This window comes from Chanodichthys erythropterus, chromosome 14, assembly GCF_024489055.1.
Source record: "Chanodichthys erythropterus isolate Z2021 chromosome 14, ASM2448905v1, whole genome shotgun sequence".
NCBI classification, from domain to species: Eukaryota; Metazoa; Chordata; class Actinopteri; order Cypriniformes; family Xenocyprididae; genus Chanodichthys; species Chanodichthys erythropterus.
Window position 1 is genome coordinate 12,630,415 of NC_090234.1, and position 19,162 is coordinate 12,649,576.

The window sequence follows — 19,162 nt, forward strand, 5'->3', positions numbered from 1 at the left end:
ATCACAGGAATAAATTAGATTTTAAAGTATATTAAAATAGAAATCATATGTTTTAAACTGTAAAAATATTTCAGAATTTTTACTGTATTTTGGATCAAATAAAACCAATAAAAAACTTTCAGAAATCTTGATTATTCCACACATTTGACTGTTAGTGTAATAGAGTGCTTATGGACAAACCTTGCCTTTTTCTTGAAGGACAGAGAAATTATTAGTCAGTCCGGTGCGCACTCACAGATGTAGGTCATATTTAAGAGGCGTTTATTTCAGAACGGCGTCTGTCAGCGAGCGTCTGGAGCCTCATGCAGTATTAAAGCGCAGCACTATTACATTCCAGCGCAGACGAAGCTCGATCCGGCCGCTCCGTTTCCTCGGCTCATAAATAACGCAGGCGCATCTGATTGTGAACCGCATGTATAATTTATGTTGGCTGGATATGCATCGGGGTCTTTTGTTGTTGGCTTCTCGCTGCGTTTAGATCAATAATTTAAATGATATTTCACAGCGTCTGTCTTTGATACTCTGTGGTGTTGGTCGTGTTGTTTGTTAGCGCTCCTTTATCTCCTGAGTGGGAATGTTAAGGGTTTAGTTTTGTTTTGTCTTCAAGATGAAATGATCCTGTGGCTTTGGACACGTTTGCTGAAAATAGAATAAGTTCATGTTGTTGTTGTTGTTTTTATTCATCAATGATGCTTTAAATTAATCAAAGTGACCATAAAGACATTTATAATGTTCCAAAAGATTCTGTTATAAATGCTGAACTTTCTATTCATCAAAGAATCCTGAAAAATAAAATCTATGACTGTTTCCACAAAAATATGAGCTGTTTTAAAATATGAGCATCAAATCATCATATCAGAATGATTTCTGAAGGATCATGTGACACTGAAGACTGGAGTAATGATGCTGAAAATTCAGCTTTGATCACAGGAATAAATTTCACTTTACTATATATTCACATAGAAAACAGCGGATTTACATTGGAATAATATTTCACTATTTTACTGTATTTTTGATCAAATGAATTCAGCTTTAGTGAGCAGAAGAGACTTAAAACAATACAAAAAACCCTATTCCAAACATTTCACTCTAAAAAATGCTGGGTTAAAAACAACCAAAGTTGGGTTGAAAATGGACAAATCCAGCTTTGGGTTGTTTTAACCCAGCGAATGGGCTGTTTTAACCCAGCGAATGGGCTGTTTTAACCCAGCGAATGGGCTGTTTTAACCCAGCGAATGGGTTGTTTTAACCCAGCGAATGGGCTGTTTTAACCCAGCGAATGGGCTGTTTTAACCCAGCGAATGGGCTGTTTTAACCCAGCAAATGGGTTGTTTTAACCCAGCGAATGGGCTGTTTTAACCCAGCGAATGGGCTGTTTTAAACCAGCGAATGGGCTGTTTTAAACCAGCGAATGGGCTGTTTTAACCCAGCGAATGGGCTGTTTTAACCCAGCGTTCGGGCTGTTTTAACCCAGCGTTCGGGCTGTTTTAACCCAGCGATTGGGCTGTTTTAACCCAGCGTTTGGGCTGTTTTAACCCAGCGAATGGGCTGTTTTAACCCAGCGATTGGGCTGTTTTAACCCAGCGTTTGGGCTGTTTTAACCCAGCGTTTGGGCTGTTTTAACCCAGCGTTCGGGCTGTTTTAACCCAGCGTTCGGGCTGTTTTAACCCAGCGTTCGGGCTGTTTTAAACCAGCAAATGGGCTGTTTTAACCCAGCGAATGGGCTGTTTTAACCCAGCGATTGGGCTGTTTTAACCCAGCGTTTGGGCTGTTTTAACCCAGCAAATGGGTTGTTTTAACCCAGCGAATGGGCTGTTTTAACCCAGCGTTCGGGCTGTTTTAAACCAGCGAATGGGCTGTTTTAACCCAGCGAATGGGCTGTTTTAACCCAGCGAATGGGCTGTTTTAACCCAGCGTTCGGGCTGTTTTAACCCAGCGTTCGGGCTGTTTTAACCCAGCGTTCGGGCTGTTTTAACCCAGCGATTGGGCTGTTTTAACCCAGCGTTTGGGCTGTTTTAACCCAGCGAATGGGCTGTTTTAACCCAGCGATTGGGCTGTTTTAACCCAGCGTTTGGGCTGTTTTAACCCAGCGTTTGGGCTGTTTTAACCCAGCAAATGGGCTGTTTTAAACCAGCAAATGGGCTGTTTTAAACCAGCAAATGGGCTGTTTTAACCCAGCGAATGGGCTGTTTTAACCCAGCGATTGGGCTGTTTTAACCCAGCGATTGGGCTGTTTTAACCCAGCGTTCGGGCTGTTTTAAACCAGCAAATGGGCTGTTTTAACCCAGCGAATGGGCTGTTTTAACCCAGCGATTGGGCTGTTTTAACCCAGCTTTTGGGCTTTTTTAACCCAGCGTTCGGGCTGTTTTAAACCAGCAAATGGGCTGTTTTAACCCAGCGTTCGGGCTGTTTTAACCCAGCGTTCGGGCTGTTTTAAACCAGCAAATGGGCTGTTTTAAACCAGCAAATGGGCTGTTTTAAACCAGCAAATGGGCTGTTTTAAACCAGCGAATGGGCTGTTTTAACCCAGCGAATGGGCTGTTTTAACCCAGCGATTGGGCTGTTTTAACCCAGCGAATGGGCTGTTTTAACCCAGCGATTGGGCTGTTTTAACCCAGCGTTTGGGCTTTTTTAACCCAGCGAATGGGCTGTTTTAACCCAGCGAATGGGCTGTTTTAACCCAGCGAATGGGCTGTTTTAACCCAGCGATTGGGCTGTTTTAACCCAGCGTTTGGGCTTTTTTAACCCAGCGAATGGGCTGTTTTAACCCAGCGAATGGGCTGTTTTAACCCAGCGATTGGGCTGTTTTAACCCAGCGTTTGGGCTTTTTTAACCCAGCGTTCGGGCTGTTTTAAACCAGCAAATGGGCTGTTTTAAACCAGCGAATGGGCTGTTTTAACCCAGCGAATGGGCTGTTTTAACCCAGCGATTGGGCTGTTTTAACCCAGCGTTTGGGCTGTTTTAACCCAGCGTTTGGGCTGTTTTAACCCAGCGTTCGGGCTGTTTTAACCCAGCGTTCGGGCTGTTTTAAACCAGCAAATGGGCTGTTTTAAACCAGCAAATGGGCTGTTTTAAACCAGCAAATGGGCTGTTTTAAACCAGCAAATGGGCTGTTTTAAACCAGCGAATGGGCTGTTTTAAACCAGCGAATGGGCTGTTTTAACCCAGCGATTGGGCTGTTTTAACCCAGCGAATGGGCTGTTTTAACCCAGCGATTGGGCTGTTTTAACCCAGCGATTGGGCTGTTTTAACCCAGCGTTTGGGCTTTTTTAACCCAGCGAATGGGCTGTTTTAACCCAGCGAATGGGCTGTTTTAACCCAGCGAATGGGCTGTTTTAACCCAGCGATTGGGCTGTTTTAACCCAGCGTTTGGGCTTTTTTAACCCAGCGAATGGGCTGTTTTAACCCAGCGAATGGGCTGTTTTAACCCAGCGAATGGGCTGTTTTAACCCAGCGTTCGGGCTTTTTTAACCCAGCGTTCGGGCTGTTTTAACCCAGCGAATGGGCTGTTTTAACCCAGCGAATGGGCTGTTTTAACCCAGCGTTTGGGCTTTTTTAACCCAGCGAATGGGCTGTTTTAACCCAGCGAATGGGCTGTTTTAACCCAGCGATTGGGCTGTTTTAACCCAGCGTTTGGGCTTTTTTAACCCAGCGTTCGGGCTGTTTTAACCCAGCGAATGGGCTGTTTTAACCCAGCGAATGGGCTGTTTTAACCCAGCGAATGGGCTGTTTTAACCCAGCGAATGGGCTGTTTTAACCCAGCGAATGGGCTGTTTTAACCCAGCGATTGGGCTGTTTTAACCCAGCGTTTGGGCTTTTTTAACCCAGCGTTCGGGCTGTTTTAAACCAGCAAATGGGCTGTTTTAAACCAGCAAATGGGCTGTTTTAAACCAGCGAATGGGCTGTTTTAACCCAGCGAATGGGCTGTTTTAACCTAGCGTTTGGGCTGTTTTAACCCAGCGTTTGGGCTGTTTTAACCCAGCGTTTGGGCTGTTTTAACCCAGCGTTTGGGCTGTTTTAACCCAGCGTTTGGGCTGTTTTAACCCAGCGTTTGGGCTGTTTTAACCCAGCGTTTGGGCTGTTTTAACCCAGCGTTTGGGCTGTTTTAACCCAGCGTTTGGGCTGTTTTAACCCAGCGTTTGGGCTGTTTTAACCTAGCGTTTGGGCTGTTTTAACCCAGCGTTTGGGCTGTTTTAACCCAGCGTTTGGGCTGTTTTAACCCAGCGTTTGGGCTGTTTTAACCCAGCGTTTGGGCTGTTTTAACCCAGCGTTTGGGCTGTTTTAACCCAGCGTTTGGGCTGTTTTAACCCAGCGTTTGGGCTGTTTTAACCCAGCGTTTGGGCTGTTTTAACCCAGCGTTTGGGCTGTTTTAACCCAGCGTTTGGGCTGTTTTAACCCAGCGTTTGGGCTGTTTTAACCCAGCAGATGGGTTGTTTTAACCCAGCAGATGGGTTGTTTTAACCCAGCGAATGGGTTGTTTTAACCCAGCGAATGGGCTGTTTTAACCCAGCGTATGGGCTGTTTTAAACCAGCGTTTGGGCTGTTTTAACCTAGCGTTTGGGCTGTTTTAACCCAGCGTTTGGGCTGTTTTAACCCAGCGTTTGGGCTGTTTTAACCCAGCGTTTGGGCTGTTTTAACCCAGCGTTTGGGCTGTTTTAACCCAGCGTTTGGGCTGTTTTAACCCAGCGTTTGGGCTGTTTTAACCCAGCGTTTGGGCTGTTTTAACCCAGCGTTTGGGCTGTTTTAACCCAGCGTTTGGGCTGTTTTAACCCAGCGTTTGGGCTGTTTTAACCCAGCGTTTGGGCTGTTTTAACCCAGCGTTTGGGCTGTTTTAACCCAGCAGATGGGTTGTTTTAACCCAGCAGATGGGTTGTTTTAACCCAGCGAATGGGTTGTTTTAACCCAGCGAATGGGCTGTTTTAACCCAGCGAATGGGCTGTTTTAAACCAGCGAATGGGCTGTTTTAAACCAGCGAATGGGCTGTTTTAAACCAGCGAATGGGCTGTTTTAAACCAGCGAATGGGCTGTTTTAAACCAGCGAATGGGCTGTTTTAAACCAGCGAATGGGCTGTTTTAAACCAGCGAATGGGCTGTTTTAACCCAGCGAATGGGCTGTTTTAACCCAGCAAATGGGCTGTTTTAACCCAGCGAATGGGCTGTTTTAACCCAGCGAATGGGCTGTTTTAACCCAGCGAATGGGCTGTTTTAACCCAGCGTTTGGGCTTTTTTAACCCAGCAGATGGGCTTTTTTAACCCAGCGTTTGGGCTGTTTTAACCCAGCGTTTGGGCTGTTTTAACCCAGCGTTTGGGCTGTTTTAACCCAGCGTTTGGGCTGTTTTAACCCAGCGTTTGGGCTGTTTTAACCCAGCGTTTGGGCTGTTTTAACCCAGCGTTTGGGCTGTTTTAACCCAGCGTTTGGGCTGTTTTAACCCAGCGTTTGGGCTGTTTTAACCCAGCGTTTGGGCTGTTTTAACCCAGCGTTTGGGCTGTTTTAACCCAGCGGTTGGGTTGTTTTAACCCAGCGGTTGGGTTGTTTTTAACCCAGCGGTTGGGCTGTTTTAACCCAGCGGTTGGGCTGTTTTAACCCAGCAGATGGGCTGTTTTAACCCAGCAGATGGGCTGTTTTAACCCAGCGTTTGGGCTTTTTTAACCCAGCAAATGGGCTGTTTTAACCCAGCAGATGGGCTGTTTTAACCCAGCGTTTGGGCTGTTTTAACCCAGCAGATGGGCTGTTTTAACCCACTGATTGGGTTAAATGTTTGCCCAACTAGATAGAAAGAAATAAAGAAAGAGAAAGAAAGGGTGTCGTTCACTCAGGCTCATCATTAAGATTATCAGGCTGGTTTTGTGTTTCTTCTGAACACTTTCTCTCCGGCAGTAACGAGTATCTCTGATTAACCCCGCGTGACCCATGATGTCATCTCAGAGTGACCCTCACCACTGATGATGTCAGATGTGTTTGTGTTTGTCGACTGTCTCAGAGGTTTGATTCATTCAGATGAAGTGTGTCCCGACTGCCTACACACACACACACACACACACACACACACACACACACACACACACACACACACACACACACACACACACACACACACACACACACACACACTGTTGTTTTCTGTGAGATGGTGTTTCTCTTCAGATGGTTTACTGATCTAATGCTGTTCAGTTCAGTCTCAGTGCTTAGATATTTACTCGTTTTTATACTACTGTTCTTTGTTTCCTAGTAATATTCCTCATATGATCTGAAGCAGTTGAGTGTTTGTTCAGTCACACACACACCCTGTAGATCAATCACACCTGCTCTATAGAGTTTCTTCTTTCATTCGTTTGTGTCTCACGCTCCATTGACTCCAACAAAAACTTTTTCCACACTCTTTTCCCTGTAGTTTGTATTACCTCAGCTGTCGCCTGTGTCACATTTATTTTTCCAGGTTTTTTCCTGTAGGCTCTTGTCGTTACGTGTGAAGCGGCATCAATCTCTCTCTGTGTTTTTGTGAAATCAGCCGCTGGTGTCGGCGTTAACCCCGCTCAGACAGTTTCTTTCTGCTCTCACAAAGCAGCGTTCAGCTTCCCACATGTTAATGAAGGTGAATGAAATGATCTGTTTCTGTTTAGCCGAGCAGAAGAAGTCCAAGAGAAAGGACACATAGCAACAGAGGACAAACACAACCAGCTAAAACAAACAAACCGCTGCATTTCTCGCTGACGCTTGACTGGAGCTGCAGGATGTTCTGCTGAAGACTTGCATTATATTCAGTTTTTCTGCCAGTATGAAATTAAAAAACACGCTTTTTTTGGAGATTGAGTTTCTTGAGAGTTTAGACAAATAGAAAATCAGCCAATAGGAAGGTATTTGATGTTTTATATGTGGAGCAGGATTTGATCCAATGAGATTTCACGGTGGGCGGGGCTTCCCAGAACAGGAATAGAAACTCAAATTGAATGTAAGAGAGAGAGAGAGTTTTCTCTTTATCTTGTGCAGATAAAAAGTGTAAATCATGGAAAACCTGAAGATATCTTGGATATTTCTATAGTAAATGTACATTTATCCATTTATGTTCTGCTAGAAATGAGAACTTGCCTGTTTGCATTTGAACTGGTTTTCTTTAATGAATCAGTTCAATCTAAATTGACTCTTTAGTGAGTCAGTCGGTAAAAATCGGACCTTTTCTGATTAAAAATTGCGATTTAAAATACTTTATTATTATTATTATTATTATTATTATTATTACACTCTAAAAAATGCTGGGTTGTTTCAACCCAAATTTGGGTCCAAAATGGACAAACCCAACCATTGGGTTAAATTTTTAAATGCATTTTTTAACCCAACGGTTGGGTTTGTCCATATTTGACCCAAATTTGGGTTGAAACAACCCAGCATTTTTTAGTGTATTATTATTATTATTATTATTATTATTATTAAATAAACATTTTAAACTAAATGTTGCAATATTTCACCGTAAAATAAAATGCTGGTATTTAATAAAAAATATAATAATACTAATAACAATAAAAATAGTAATAATAATAATTATTATTCTATTTTACAGTACAACAATTTTAACAACATTATTAATATTAATATTTATGTCTGTCTTAATTTCTTAATTGTTAAACTATAATAATAATAATAATAATATATTTTACAGTACAACAGTAAAATTACTAATGTCAACATTTATGGCTGTCAATTTTTTTTCATTTTTAAAAATTAAAATAATAATAATAATTATTATTATTTTACAGTACAACAGTAAAATAGTAAAATTACTAACACTAATATTTATGGCTTATCTTAATTTCTTCATTTTTAAACATGAATATAATAGTAATAATAATAATTATTACTATTATTATCATTAAATAAAAAATTTAAACTAAATGTAATATTTCACTGTAAAATAAAATGCTGGTATTAAAGAAAATATAATAATAATAATAATAACAACAACAATAATAATAATAATAATAATAATAATAATAATAATAATTATTATTATTATTCTATTTGACAGTACAACAATTTGAACAATATTATTAATACTAATATTTATGGCTGTCTTAATTTCTTAATAGTTAAACACTAATAATAAATAATAATAATAATAACAATAGTAATAAATAATAATAGTTGTTATTTATTATTATTAATAATGCTATATATTACAGTACAACAGTAAAATTACTAATATCAACATTTATGGCTGTCATATTTGTTTCATTTTTAAATATTAATATAATAATAATAGTAATAATAATAATATATTATTATTATTATTATTATTATTATTATTATATTTTACAGTACAACAGTAAAATAGTAAAATTACTAATACTAATATTTATGGCAGTGTTAATTTCTTAATTGTTAATAATATAATAATAATATTTTATTTTATATCACAGCAGTAAAATTACTAACACTAATATTTATGGCTTATCTTAATTTCTTCATTTTTAAACATTAATATAATAGTAATAATATTAATAATAATAATAATGATGATTAATATATTTATTTTATTTTACAGTACAACAGTAAAATTACTAATAATAAATTTTCTTTACATTTATGTAATAATAATAATAATGTTTTGTTGTTTTTTTACAGCATACCATTAAAATGAATAATACTAATATTTATCTTAATTTCCATTAAACCATATAGAGCTTTTATTTTGGCAGAAAACACATATATATTTGTTGACTAAGTAAGTTTGGTTTTATTTCTAATAACTCGTGTGATCACAGATCTGGTGTAAATCACTGCAGCGTTAAGCCGTTAAAGCTGGAGTCGGTAACGAGAGTTTGTGAGTGGATGTGATGTTGAATCTGATGTCAGTCGTCCTCACACACGTCTAACAGCAGATAAACGTTTGCCTGCCAATCGCAGAATAACGACAGCGCCGCTAATGAGCTAATTAAAACCCCGTAAACGAGTCAGCGCACTTACTCACAATATCACTTTGTTTTTCGATGCATTTCAGAGATGACGATGAGTCCAAATGAAGGATTTGAAGCTGTGTTTGCACTGGTTACTGTTGTTTGTTATGCTGGTTGATGTTTTGCACGCGTCTGTTTTGCTTAATTCCGCTTTTTTGTGCAATTCTAAATGCATTTCTCACTATTTAGATGTTTGAACTCAGAATTGTGAGGCATTAAGAGAGAGAGCGTCAGTGCTCGGTGAGCAGATTGAAGCTGAAGCGCTCTGAGCTCTTTGGGTTGGCGCTGCTTGTGTGGTTTGGGTCGGACCCAGCGCTGCTGCGGCTCTGATGGACGTCTCTCTCGGATTTACAAGTGTATGAGGAATGATTTCCCATCAGCAACATCTGCTGAGGGATTCTGACACACAATCACTGGATGAACGAGTGATTCGCCGTCATTTACTCGCCCTCGTGATTCCTCCTGTTGAACATGAATTATAATCTGAACTCGTATGATTCTGATTATTTTAGTTATATTTTTATTATCTAAATCATGTTTTATTTTGATTGACTTTAATTCAAAAAAATATTTTATTATTTAATTATTAGTATTTTATTTAGTATTAAATCATTCTTTTTTAAATTATTAGTGTTTATTTTCATTGCATTAATTGTTTAAAGTTACTTTTGTTTAAAGTGTTTTATTTTGATTTCTTTTCATTAAAAAAAAATTATTTTAATTTTGCATTTGTATGATTCAATTGATCATTAGTGAGTTTTTTATTGTTTTCATTTTTTCATTTTAAACTATTTTTTAATTTAATATTTTTTATGATTTAATGAATTGTTAGTAACAATTTTGTTAGTAAACAGTTTTTATTGTAAAATTATTTGTTTACATTTATTTTTTATTTAATTCTTGGTATGAGTTTTATTTTGATTTCTTTTATTTTTAAATGTATTTTTATGATTTAATTATTAGTAAGTGATTTATTTTATTATTTTTGTGTCAAAAAATAATTTGCTTAATTTTACATTTTTTATGATCTAATTAAAATGTTTTATTTTGATTGCATGGATTATTTGTTTAAATTTACTTTTTTTCATTATTTAATCGTTTTATTTTGATTTCTTTTCATTTAAAAATGTGTTTTAATTTTGTATTTTTATGAATTAATTGATCATTAGTGATTTTTATTGTTTTTATTTTTAAATGATTTGCTCAATTTTATTTTTTATGATTTAATGAATAATTTGTAATCGTTTTATTTTATTGATTTTATTGTATTATGTCTAAATGTACTTTTTTATCATTTAATTATTAGTAAGTGTTTTATTCTGATTTCTATTTATTTTAAAATATATTTATTTTAATTTTTGCATTTTTTATGATTTTGTTAATCATTAGAAAGTGTTTTATTTTGTATTTGAATTTTATATTTTTATGAATTATTTTAAATAGTAGTTTTATTTAGATTTTATTATATTTTTATTGATTTTATTATTGATTTTCATTATTTTATTTTGATAATCTGACGCCCCTTCTCCTCTTTGTTTCTCTCTTCCAGTGTCTGGAGCCGTGCAGGGCATCATGGGACCTGAAGGAGAACCAGTGTCAGGACTTGTGTGAGGTACGTCACTGCAGCGATGGAAATTCTTAATGGCTCTTTCCTTCTCAAACGCCCTCCCTCGTCAAATGAGTCACACGGCTCTGTGTAAACAAGACATTTCCCCTGCGCTAACCACCCTAAACTGTCAAAGCTGGCGTCCGTACAGTGACTAGCAGTTCGTTTTAATCATGCTGTTCTGCTTCTGATTTCAGACTCACTTTCCAAAAAAGCACTATGAGTGCCTCACGAGCTGCGAGTTCCTGCGCTCCGTGGAGACGCTGAAGCAGGGCGACTGTCCGGCACCGGAGCGTGCCAGCGGATTCGCAGCGGCCTGCGTGGAGAGCTGTGAGACGGATGCCGAGTGCACGACTGTAAAGAAATGCTGTCCCAATGGATGCGGACACACTTGCCAGGTCCCGAAGAACCTCTATAAAGGTACAAACTCTTTCTCAGCACCATCATCAACCCAGGTTAGTGGCTAAAGGGTTAAAGGTTAAAGGTCACAGCGTCAGTAGGTGGCGCTTTGACGAAACTCAAAGCAGAATGACAGTCAAATTTGTTGACGCAGTATAAAACAACGGTTGGGTCTGTCAAAAATCTTTTAATAACTTTTGAAAAAGTAGGTTTTGAATAAAATTTAATATGGCGGACATTAAGTATGGTAGAATATGGCAAATTTGATATCGTAGGACTCGATATAAGCCAACAAATCTAATGATCTAAGTTAAATGACAATAGGTCTCATTTTTCTTATGTTATAAGCATTTTCATAAATTTCAGTATATCTCTTGACCACTGACCTAAAACTTTACAGGTCCTCTAAGAACGTAGCCTCATTAAATCATACCGAGTTTCGTAACTATATGTTCATTCGTAAAACACAGCATTTTATGACAAAATTCAAAATGGCCGACGCCCAAAATGGCCGACCAAAGAAAATTGTATATTGTTCAAATTGGCATGCCTCAAGGAATCTAAGGAAATCATTAGGAGAAGGCATTCAAAAGTTCTAAGCAAAAATAGCCATTTTTCATCTCGGCACCAGTAGGTGGTGCTGTGACGATACTGTGCATGTACTCCCAAGTCATGCCTGTAATGACATATACTAAGTTTAGTGTCAATACACAAAATCATTGCGAAGTTACAGCATCAAATCCATATTTGTGTGTTTGCCGTCAAATTCGTTGACACGCTATATGAGAACGGATAGGCCGATCAATTTTTGTTCACAAATGTCGTGCAAATTGGACAAATGCTCTAGGAGGAGTTCAAAAAAGTAGGATTTTCGGAAAATACAAAATGGTGGAAAAATTTTAATGATGGAAATGACATCATAGGATGCAATTGAATCAGCAAGAGCCATGGATAATGCGCACGATTTAGTTAATCAAGGGAACGAAATAGTAAATCATACGTACGTTTTAGTAAATCGAGGGAACGGAATAGTAAATCTTACGTACGTTTTAGTAAATTGAGGGAACGAAATAGTAAATCATGTGCACGATTTATTTAATAGAGGGAACGAAATAGTAAATCATGTGCACGTTTTAGTAAATCGAGGGAACGGAATAGTAAATCATGTGCACGATTTATTTAATCGAGGGAAAGAAATAGTAAATCATACGCACGTTTTAGTAAATTAAGGGAATGAAATAGTAATTCATGTGCGCAATTTAGAAAATCGAGGGAACGAAATAGTAAATCGAACACACGATTTAGTTAATCGAGGGAACGAAATAATAGATTGTGCGCTCCTTTTAGTAAATTGAGGGAACAAAATAGTAAACCATGAGCACGTTTTAGTAAATCAAGGGAACGAAATAGTAAATCATGTGCACGATTTAGTTAATTGAGGGAACGAAATAGTAGATTGTGCGCTCGTTTTAGTAAATCGAGGGAACGAAATAGTAAATTGTGCATCCGATTTAGTTAATCGAGGGAACTAAATAGTAAATAGTGCGCACGTTTTAGTTAATCGAGGGAACGAAATAGTAAATCATGAGCATGTTTTAATAAATCGAGGGAACTAAATAGTAAATAGTGCGCACGTTTTAGTTAATCGAGGGAACGAAATAGTAAATCATACGTACGTTTTAGTAAATCGAGGGAACGAAATAGTAAATCATGAGCATGTTTTAATAAATCAAGTGAACGAAATAGTAAATATTGTGCACGATTTAGTTAATCAAGGGAACGAAATAGTAAATTATACGTACGTTTTAGTTAATCAAGAGAACAAAATAGTAAATCATACGTACGTTTTAGTAAATCGAGGGAACGAAATAGTAAATCATGAGCATGTTTTAATAAATCAAGTGAACGAAATAGTAAATATTGTGCACGATTTAGTTAATCAAGGGAACGAAATAGTAAATCATATGTACGTTTTAGTAAATCGAGGGAACGAAATAGTAAATCATGAGCACGATTTAGTTAATCAAGGGAACGAAATAATAAATCATACGCACGTTTTAGTAAATCGAGGGAACGAAATAGTAAATCATGTGCACGATTTATTTAATCGAGGGAACGAAATAATAAATCATACGCACGTTTTAGTAAATCGAGGGAACGAAATAGTAAATCATGTGCACGTTTTAGTAAATTGATGGAATGAAATAGTAAATCATGTGCGCAATTTAGTAAATCGAGGGAACGAAATAGTAGATTGTGCGCACTATTTAGTTAATCGAGGGAACTAAATAGTAAATAGTGCGCACGTTTTATTTAATCGAGGGAACAAAATAGTAAATCATGTGCACGATTTAGTTAATCAAGGGAACAAAATAGTAAATCATACGTACGTTTTAGTAAATCAAGTGAACGAAATAGTAAATCATGTGCAGGATTTAGTTAATCAAGGGAACGAAATAGTAAATCATACGTGCGTTTTAGTAAATCGAGGGAACGAAATAGTAAATCATGCGCACGTTTTAGTAAATCGAGGGAACGAAATAGTAAATCATGTGCACGATTTATTTAATCGAGGGAACTAAATAGTAAATCATCCGTACGTTTTAGTAAATCGAGGGAACAAAATAGTCAATCATGTGCACGTTTTAGTAAATCGAGGGAACGAAATAGTAAATCATGCGCACGTTTTAGTAAATCGAGGGAACAAAATAGTAAATCGTGCATGATTTAGTAAATCGAGGGAATGAAATAGTAAATCGCGCATGATTTAGTAAATCGAGGGAACGAAATAGTAAATCATACGCATGTTTTAGTAAATCGAGGGAATGAAATAGTAAATCATGTGCACGTTTTAGTAAATCGAGGGAATGAAATAGTAAATCATGTGCGCAATTTAGTTAATCGAGGGAACTAAATAGTAAATAGTGCGCTCGTTTTAGTAAATTGCGGGAACGAAATAGTAAACCATGAGCACGTTTTAGTAAATTAAGGGAACGAAATAGTAAATAGTGCGCACGTTTTAGTTAATCGAGGGAACTAAATAGTAAATAGTGCGCACGTTTTAGTAAATTGAGGGAGCGAAATAGTAGATTGTGTGCTCGTTTTAGTAAATCGCGGGAACGAAATAGTAAATCATGAGCACGTTTAGTAAACTGAGGGAGCGAAATAATAAATCATGAGCACTATTTAGTAAATCGTGTGTACGATTTATTTTTTTTCTTGCATGTCATGTGCTGGGCTCCATAGAAGAGACTCTTTAAAAAAAAAACGAATTATTCCAAACCTTTAATCAGTAGCATGTATAAAGTCATGAGTAGCTCAAAGATTTTTCTATTTAAGTTTATAATTGCTCATATTCAAATTTGTTTGCGTCAGATGATAAAACCACGGCGTGATTCATACTCACAGAATGAGCCGAAACATGACCTCTGAAAGTGTCTGCTCTCTTCGTTTCTCCAGGCAAGCGAAGGAATCTTTACGGTTTGTCTTGCACAATCCTTATTAATGTCAGATTTACTGGTTCCCCCTCATTTGCAGAAAGCCATAAAGCCTTTTATTGAAATCCAAACCCAATCAACATGATTCGTTTGTGTCAGAAGCGTAATTGTTTCTCTCTGTGTCATCGCTCTGGTGAGGCCCGGATAGAAGATGCTGGAAACCATTAACAGGCTCAATTGAGCAGTGACTGTTTCTAGTGCTGTAGATCGCTCTCAGATGTTGCTGCAGGTGGCTGACTGTAACCTTGCTTGTCTCTCTGACCCAGAGACAGAGCGGTTCCTTTAGTCTCCGACGGACGGATGAGCGCTGAGGTTTCGTCCCTGACGCCCTGTGAGGTCCGTCCACTGCATCTGACGCGTGACGTAACGCTTCTTATTTGCTCCGGCTTCAAAAACACTGCCGCTGCATTTATGTTGGGTTGACAAAGCCAACACACTGATCTACTATTTAAGCTGCTGCTTCTTCTTCTGAGGACAAAATTCTAAAATTATTGTGACCCAAACTGTTCTAGCTGTGACCACTAAACTTGGCTCAGACCTTCAGTAACCTGCCGATCAAATCTATGAAAGATTGACTGTCATTGCAGGGGTCAAAACTTTAAAACTCGAACTCTTGCTGAGTATTTAAGATCCGTCCATCCAACAGCATGCTAAATAATACTAGAAACGTGCTAAAACTTGCTAGCAACATGCAGAAACATGCTAGAAATGTGCTAAAACATGCCAGCCATGTGCCAAATCATGTTTCTGCATGTTGATAACATGATTTGGCACATGGCTAGCATGTTTCTGCATGTTGATAACATGTTAGAAATGTGTTAAAACATGCTAGCATAAATCATGCTAGCAGCATGCTTAAACATGTTAACAGTGTGTTAAATGTGTAAATCATGCTTGCAATGTTAAATCATGCTATCAACATACAGAAACGTTAGCAAATGTGCTAAAACATGCTAACAACGTGCTAAATCATGTTATCAACATGCAGAAACATGCTAGTAATGTGCTAAAACATGCTAGCCTAAATCAAGTTAGCAGCGTGTTAATCATGCTAGCAACATGCAGAAACATGCTGGCAAAATGTTAAATCATTCTAGTAATGTGTTAAATCATGCTAACAGCATGTAAAATCATGTTATCAACATGCAGAAACATGTTAACAATGTGTTAAAACATTCTAGCCTAAATCATGCTAACAACATGTTAAAACATGCTAACAACGTGCTAAATCATGTTATCAACATACAGAAACATGCTAACAATGTGTTAAAACATGCTGCTAACAATGTGATAAATCATGTTATCAAAATGCAGAAACATGCTAGCAATGTGCTAAATCAGGTTATCAACATGCAAAAACATGTTAGCAATGTTCTAAAACATGCTAGCCTAAATCATGCTAGCAGCGTTTTAAATCAGCATGTTAAAAGCGTGAGATAAATCTAGCAACATGCAGAAACAATACCAGCAACGTGTTAAATCATGCTATCAACATGCAGAAACATGCTAACCATATGTTAAAACATACTAGAAACATGCTTAATCATGCTAGCAACATGTTAAAACATTCTAGCAACAGGCAAAATCATGCTAGCAACATTGTAAAACATGCTATCAGTGTGTTAAATCATGTTAAAAAACATGCTAACAATGTGATAAATCATGCTAGCAACATGTTAAAACATTCTAGCAATGTACCAAATTATGTTAACAACATGCTAAACTAAACTAATCATGTTAGAAACATACTTGCATCGTATTAAATCATTTAAGCAACATTTTAAATCATGCTAGCAGAATGCTAAATCATGTTAGCAATGTGATAAATCATGCTAGCAACATGTTAAATCATGCATGTTTGGATTTATGACGGTTCATCACTGAAGGTTTGATGGCAGATTTAGTCGCAGCTGAATAGCAGAATCTCTCAAATGGCGATTGCTGAACTCCAGCTTACTTCATCATCGGCGCGTCTTCCGCAGTGTAGAGGGAGCATGTGCGCATGGTTGCCAGTTTACTAAGATTAAGAAAAACACTGATTAAGAAAGATTAAGAAAAACACTGAGAAAAACACTGATTGAGGGATTTAAAATCTTGAAATCTGGCAACCGCAAGCAGGAAAGCTCGTAGAGGCTTGTTAAAATATATTTTGTCTCCTCTTTTTATTCGACAAAAAGAAAGATTTTTTATTTTATTTTTGAGGATAGCATTTACGTTTGCATTCATGCATCTGGCTGACAAGGTCTGCATTTCTTTAGTCCATGCATTCCCTGGGAATCGAACCCATGACCTTCCCGTCACGAGCGGCAGGAATACTTCACAGCAGTAAGAGGGGTCGCATCGCTGTGTGTTGTGGAGGAGATGGCGTGCACCTGTGGAGGTTCATGTGTGATCACTGGATGAATCTCAGTCGGAGCGAGTGTGTGAATGTGTGGCAGAAGCGGTTAGTCGCGGATCGCTGTGGGGTTTTACTGGAGCGCTGGGGTTTGGATCAGACGTCACACACGTGCTGGAGCTGTGAAACCGCAGCACAATGCAGTACAGCTGCTGTTCGACTTGTGGCCTTCAACACCACTGCTGCCATCATATTTTCAGCCCTTGATTTTCTTCATCCACTCTGAAAATGTTCATTCATGTTGTATTCGCCACCCTGATTGTAATGCAGTCAAGATGTTGAGAATTACGTTTTATTGCTATTAAGATGCCACCAGTGCTAATAAATAAAAACTAAAGCCAAAAATTAATCTTAATAAGTATTATTTAAAAGAAAATAATAAAAATTACAAAAACATAAAAAAAAAAAAAGCTAAAATTGAAATTGAATTTTTTTTAAATTGAATGTAGTGAAGTATGTCCTCATCTCCTGCGCTGTTCTCCGATGGAAACGTCGTCTCAAGAGACACACGTTCACCAGAGCTCAGCTGATTTACGGAGACGTGTGGAAGATCTTTGAGCTTCATGAAGTCCTTCATGTCTGCTGCTCAATCAGCAGCGCTCCATCACAGCTGTAACGAATCGAGGAAAGACACGGAGCAGAACATTTTCTCCTTCTCAAAGCTTTGTACTTAATAAATCTTTAATTTATTACATATGGAAGACTTTCAAATGTCTTTGAGGGTTAAAGTCAGCAGCAGACGGGAGGTTCAGTGCAGTTATGAGAGCATCACATTATATCATCATTTATCATGAGTTATTTTTAACTATTGCACATTCAATTAAACAATTTTATATTTTAAATAATCATGCGATAATGTCTAGTTTTGTCTAACCCTGTGAATGAAATACTTTACAAATGAAAGATTGGATTATTTTCTCTTTTTATTTACATTTTTTCTCTTTCTCTTTTATTTTGGTCTTTTTATTGTAAATGTGCATCTCAGTCAGCACTCGTGTATAGTATTTTCAGGTGATATTATGTGTGATTGTCTGTCTTTGGCTCTCACAGGATCTCCTCTGAAGCCGCGGAAGGAGCTGGTGTTTTCGGAGCAGCCGTCGGGACAACTCGAAGTTCGCTGGTCGTCGCGGTTCAACGTCTCTGTAGAACCTGTGCTTTACGTGCTTCAGCGGCGCTGGAACTTCGGCATCCACCCCAGTGAAGATGACGCCACCCAGTGGCAGGATGTTGCCCAGGTCAGTCATGCAACTGCAGTTTGGGGCGTGGGGAGTTTGGGGTGTGGCCACTTTAGAAGGCTGAGAGTTTTGGGCGTGGCTACTGTAGCAGACAGAGTTTGGGGCGTGGCTACTGTAGCAGACAGTTTGGGGCGTGGCTACTGTAACAGGTGGAGAGTTTGGGGTGTGGCTACTGTAACAGGTGGAGAGTTTGGGGTGTGGCTACTGTAGCAGACATTTTGGGGCGTGGCTACTGTAGCAGACAGTTTGGGGCGTGGCTACTGTAGCAGATGGGGAGTTTGGGGCGTGGCTACTGTAGCAGGTGGATAGTTTGGGGCGTGGCTACTGTAGCAGACAGAGTTTGGGGCGTGGCTACTGTAGCAGGTGGATAGTTTGGGGCGTGGCTACTGTAGCAGGTGGATAGTTTGGGGCGTGGCTACTGTAGCAGACAGAGTTTGGGGCGTGGCTACTGTAGCAGGTGGATAGTTTGGGGCGTGGCTACTGTAGCAGACAGAGTTTGGGGCGTGGCTACTGTAGCAGATGGGGAGTTTGGGGCGTGGCTACTGTAGCAGATGGGGAGTTTGGGGCGTGGCTACTGTAGCAGACTGAGAGTTTGGGGCGTGGCTACTGTAGCAGATGGGGAGTTTGGGGCGTGGCTACTGTAGCAGATGGGGAGTTTGGGGCGTGGCTACTGTAGCAGACAGAGTTTGGGGCGTGGCTACTGTAGCAGGTGGATAGTTTGGGGCGTGGCTACTGTAGCAGACAGAGTTTGGGGCGTGGCTACTGTAGCAGACAGTTTGGGGTGTGGCTACTGTAGCAGACAGCTTGGGGCGTGGCTACTGTAGCAGATGGGTAGTTTGGGGCGTGGCTACTGTAGCAGATGGGGAGTTTTGGGCGTGGCTACTGTAGCAGACGGAGAGTTTGGGGTGTGGCTACTGATGGGGAGTTTGGGGCGTGGCCACTTTAGAAGGCTGAGGGTTTTGGGCGTGGCTACTGTAGCAGGTGGATAGTTTGGGGCGTGGCTACTGTAACAGACAGTTTGGGGCGTGGCTACTGTAGCAGACGGAGAGTTTGGGGCGTGGCTACTGTAGCAGGTGGATAG

General features: G+C 38.9%; 1 protein-coding gene across 1 annotated transcript in view; it reads left to right on the top strand.

The window, feature by feature from the left end:
• The window catches only part of LOC137035722 (anosmin-1), a 73,449-nt gene that overhangs the window by 26,435 nt on the left and 27,852 nt on the right, over positions 1 to 19,162 (top strand). Inside the window, exons 3-5 of the mRNA XM_067409275.1 lie at positions 10,499 to 10,561; positions 10,753 to 10,975; positions 17,897 to 18,081. Coding sequence (XP_067265376.1) covers positions 10,499 to 10,561; positions 10,753 to 10,975; positions 17,897 to 18,081 — 471 coding nt within the window. The remainder of the gene's footprint in view (positions 1 to 10,498; positions 10,562 to 10,752; positions 10,976 to 17,896; positions 18,082 to 19,162) is intronic.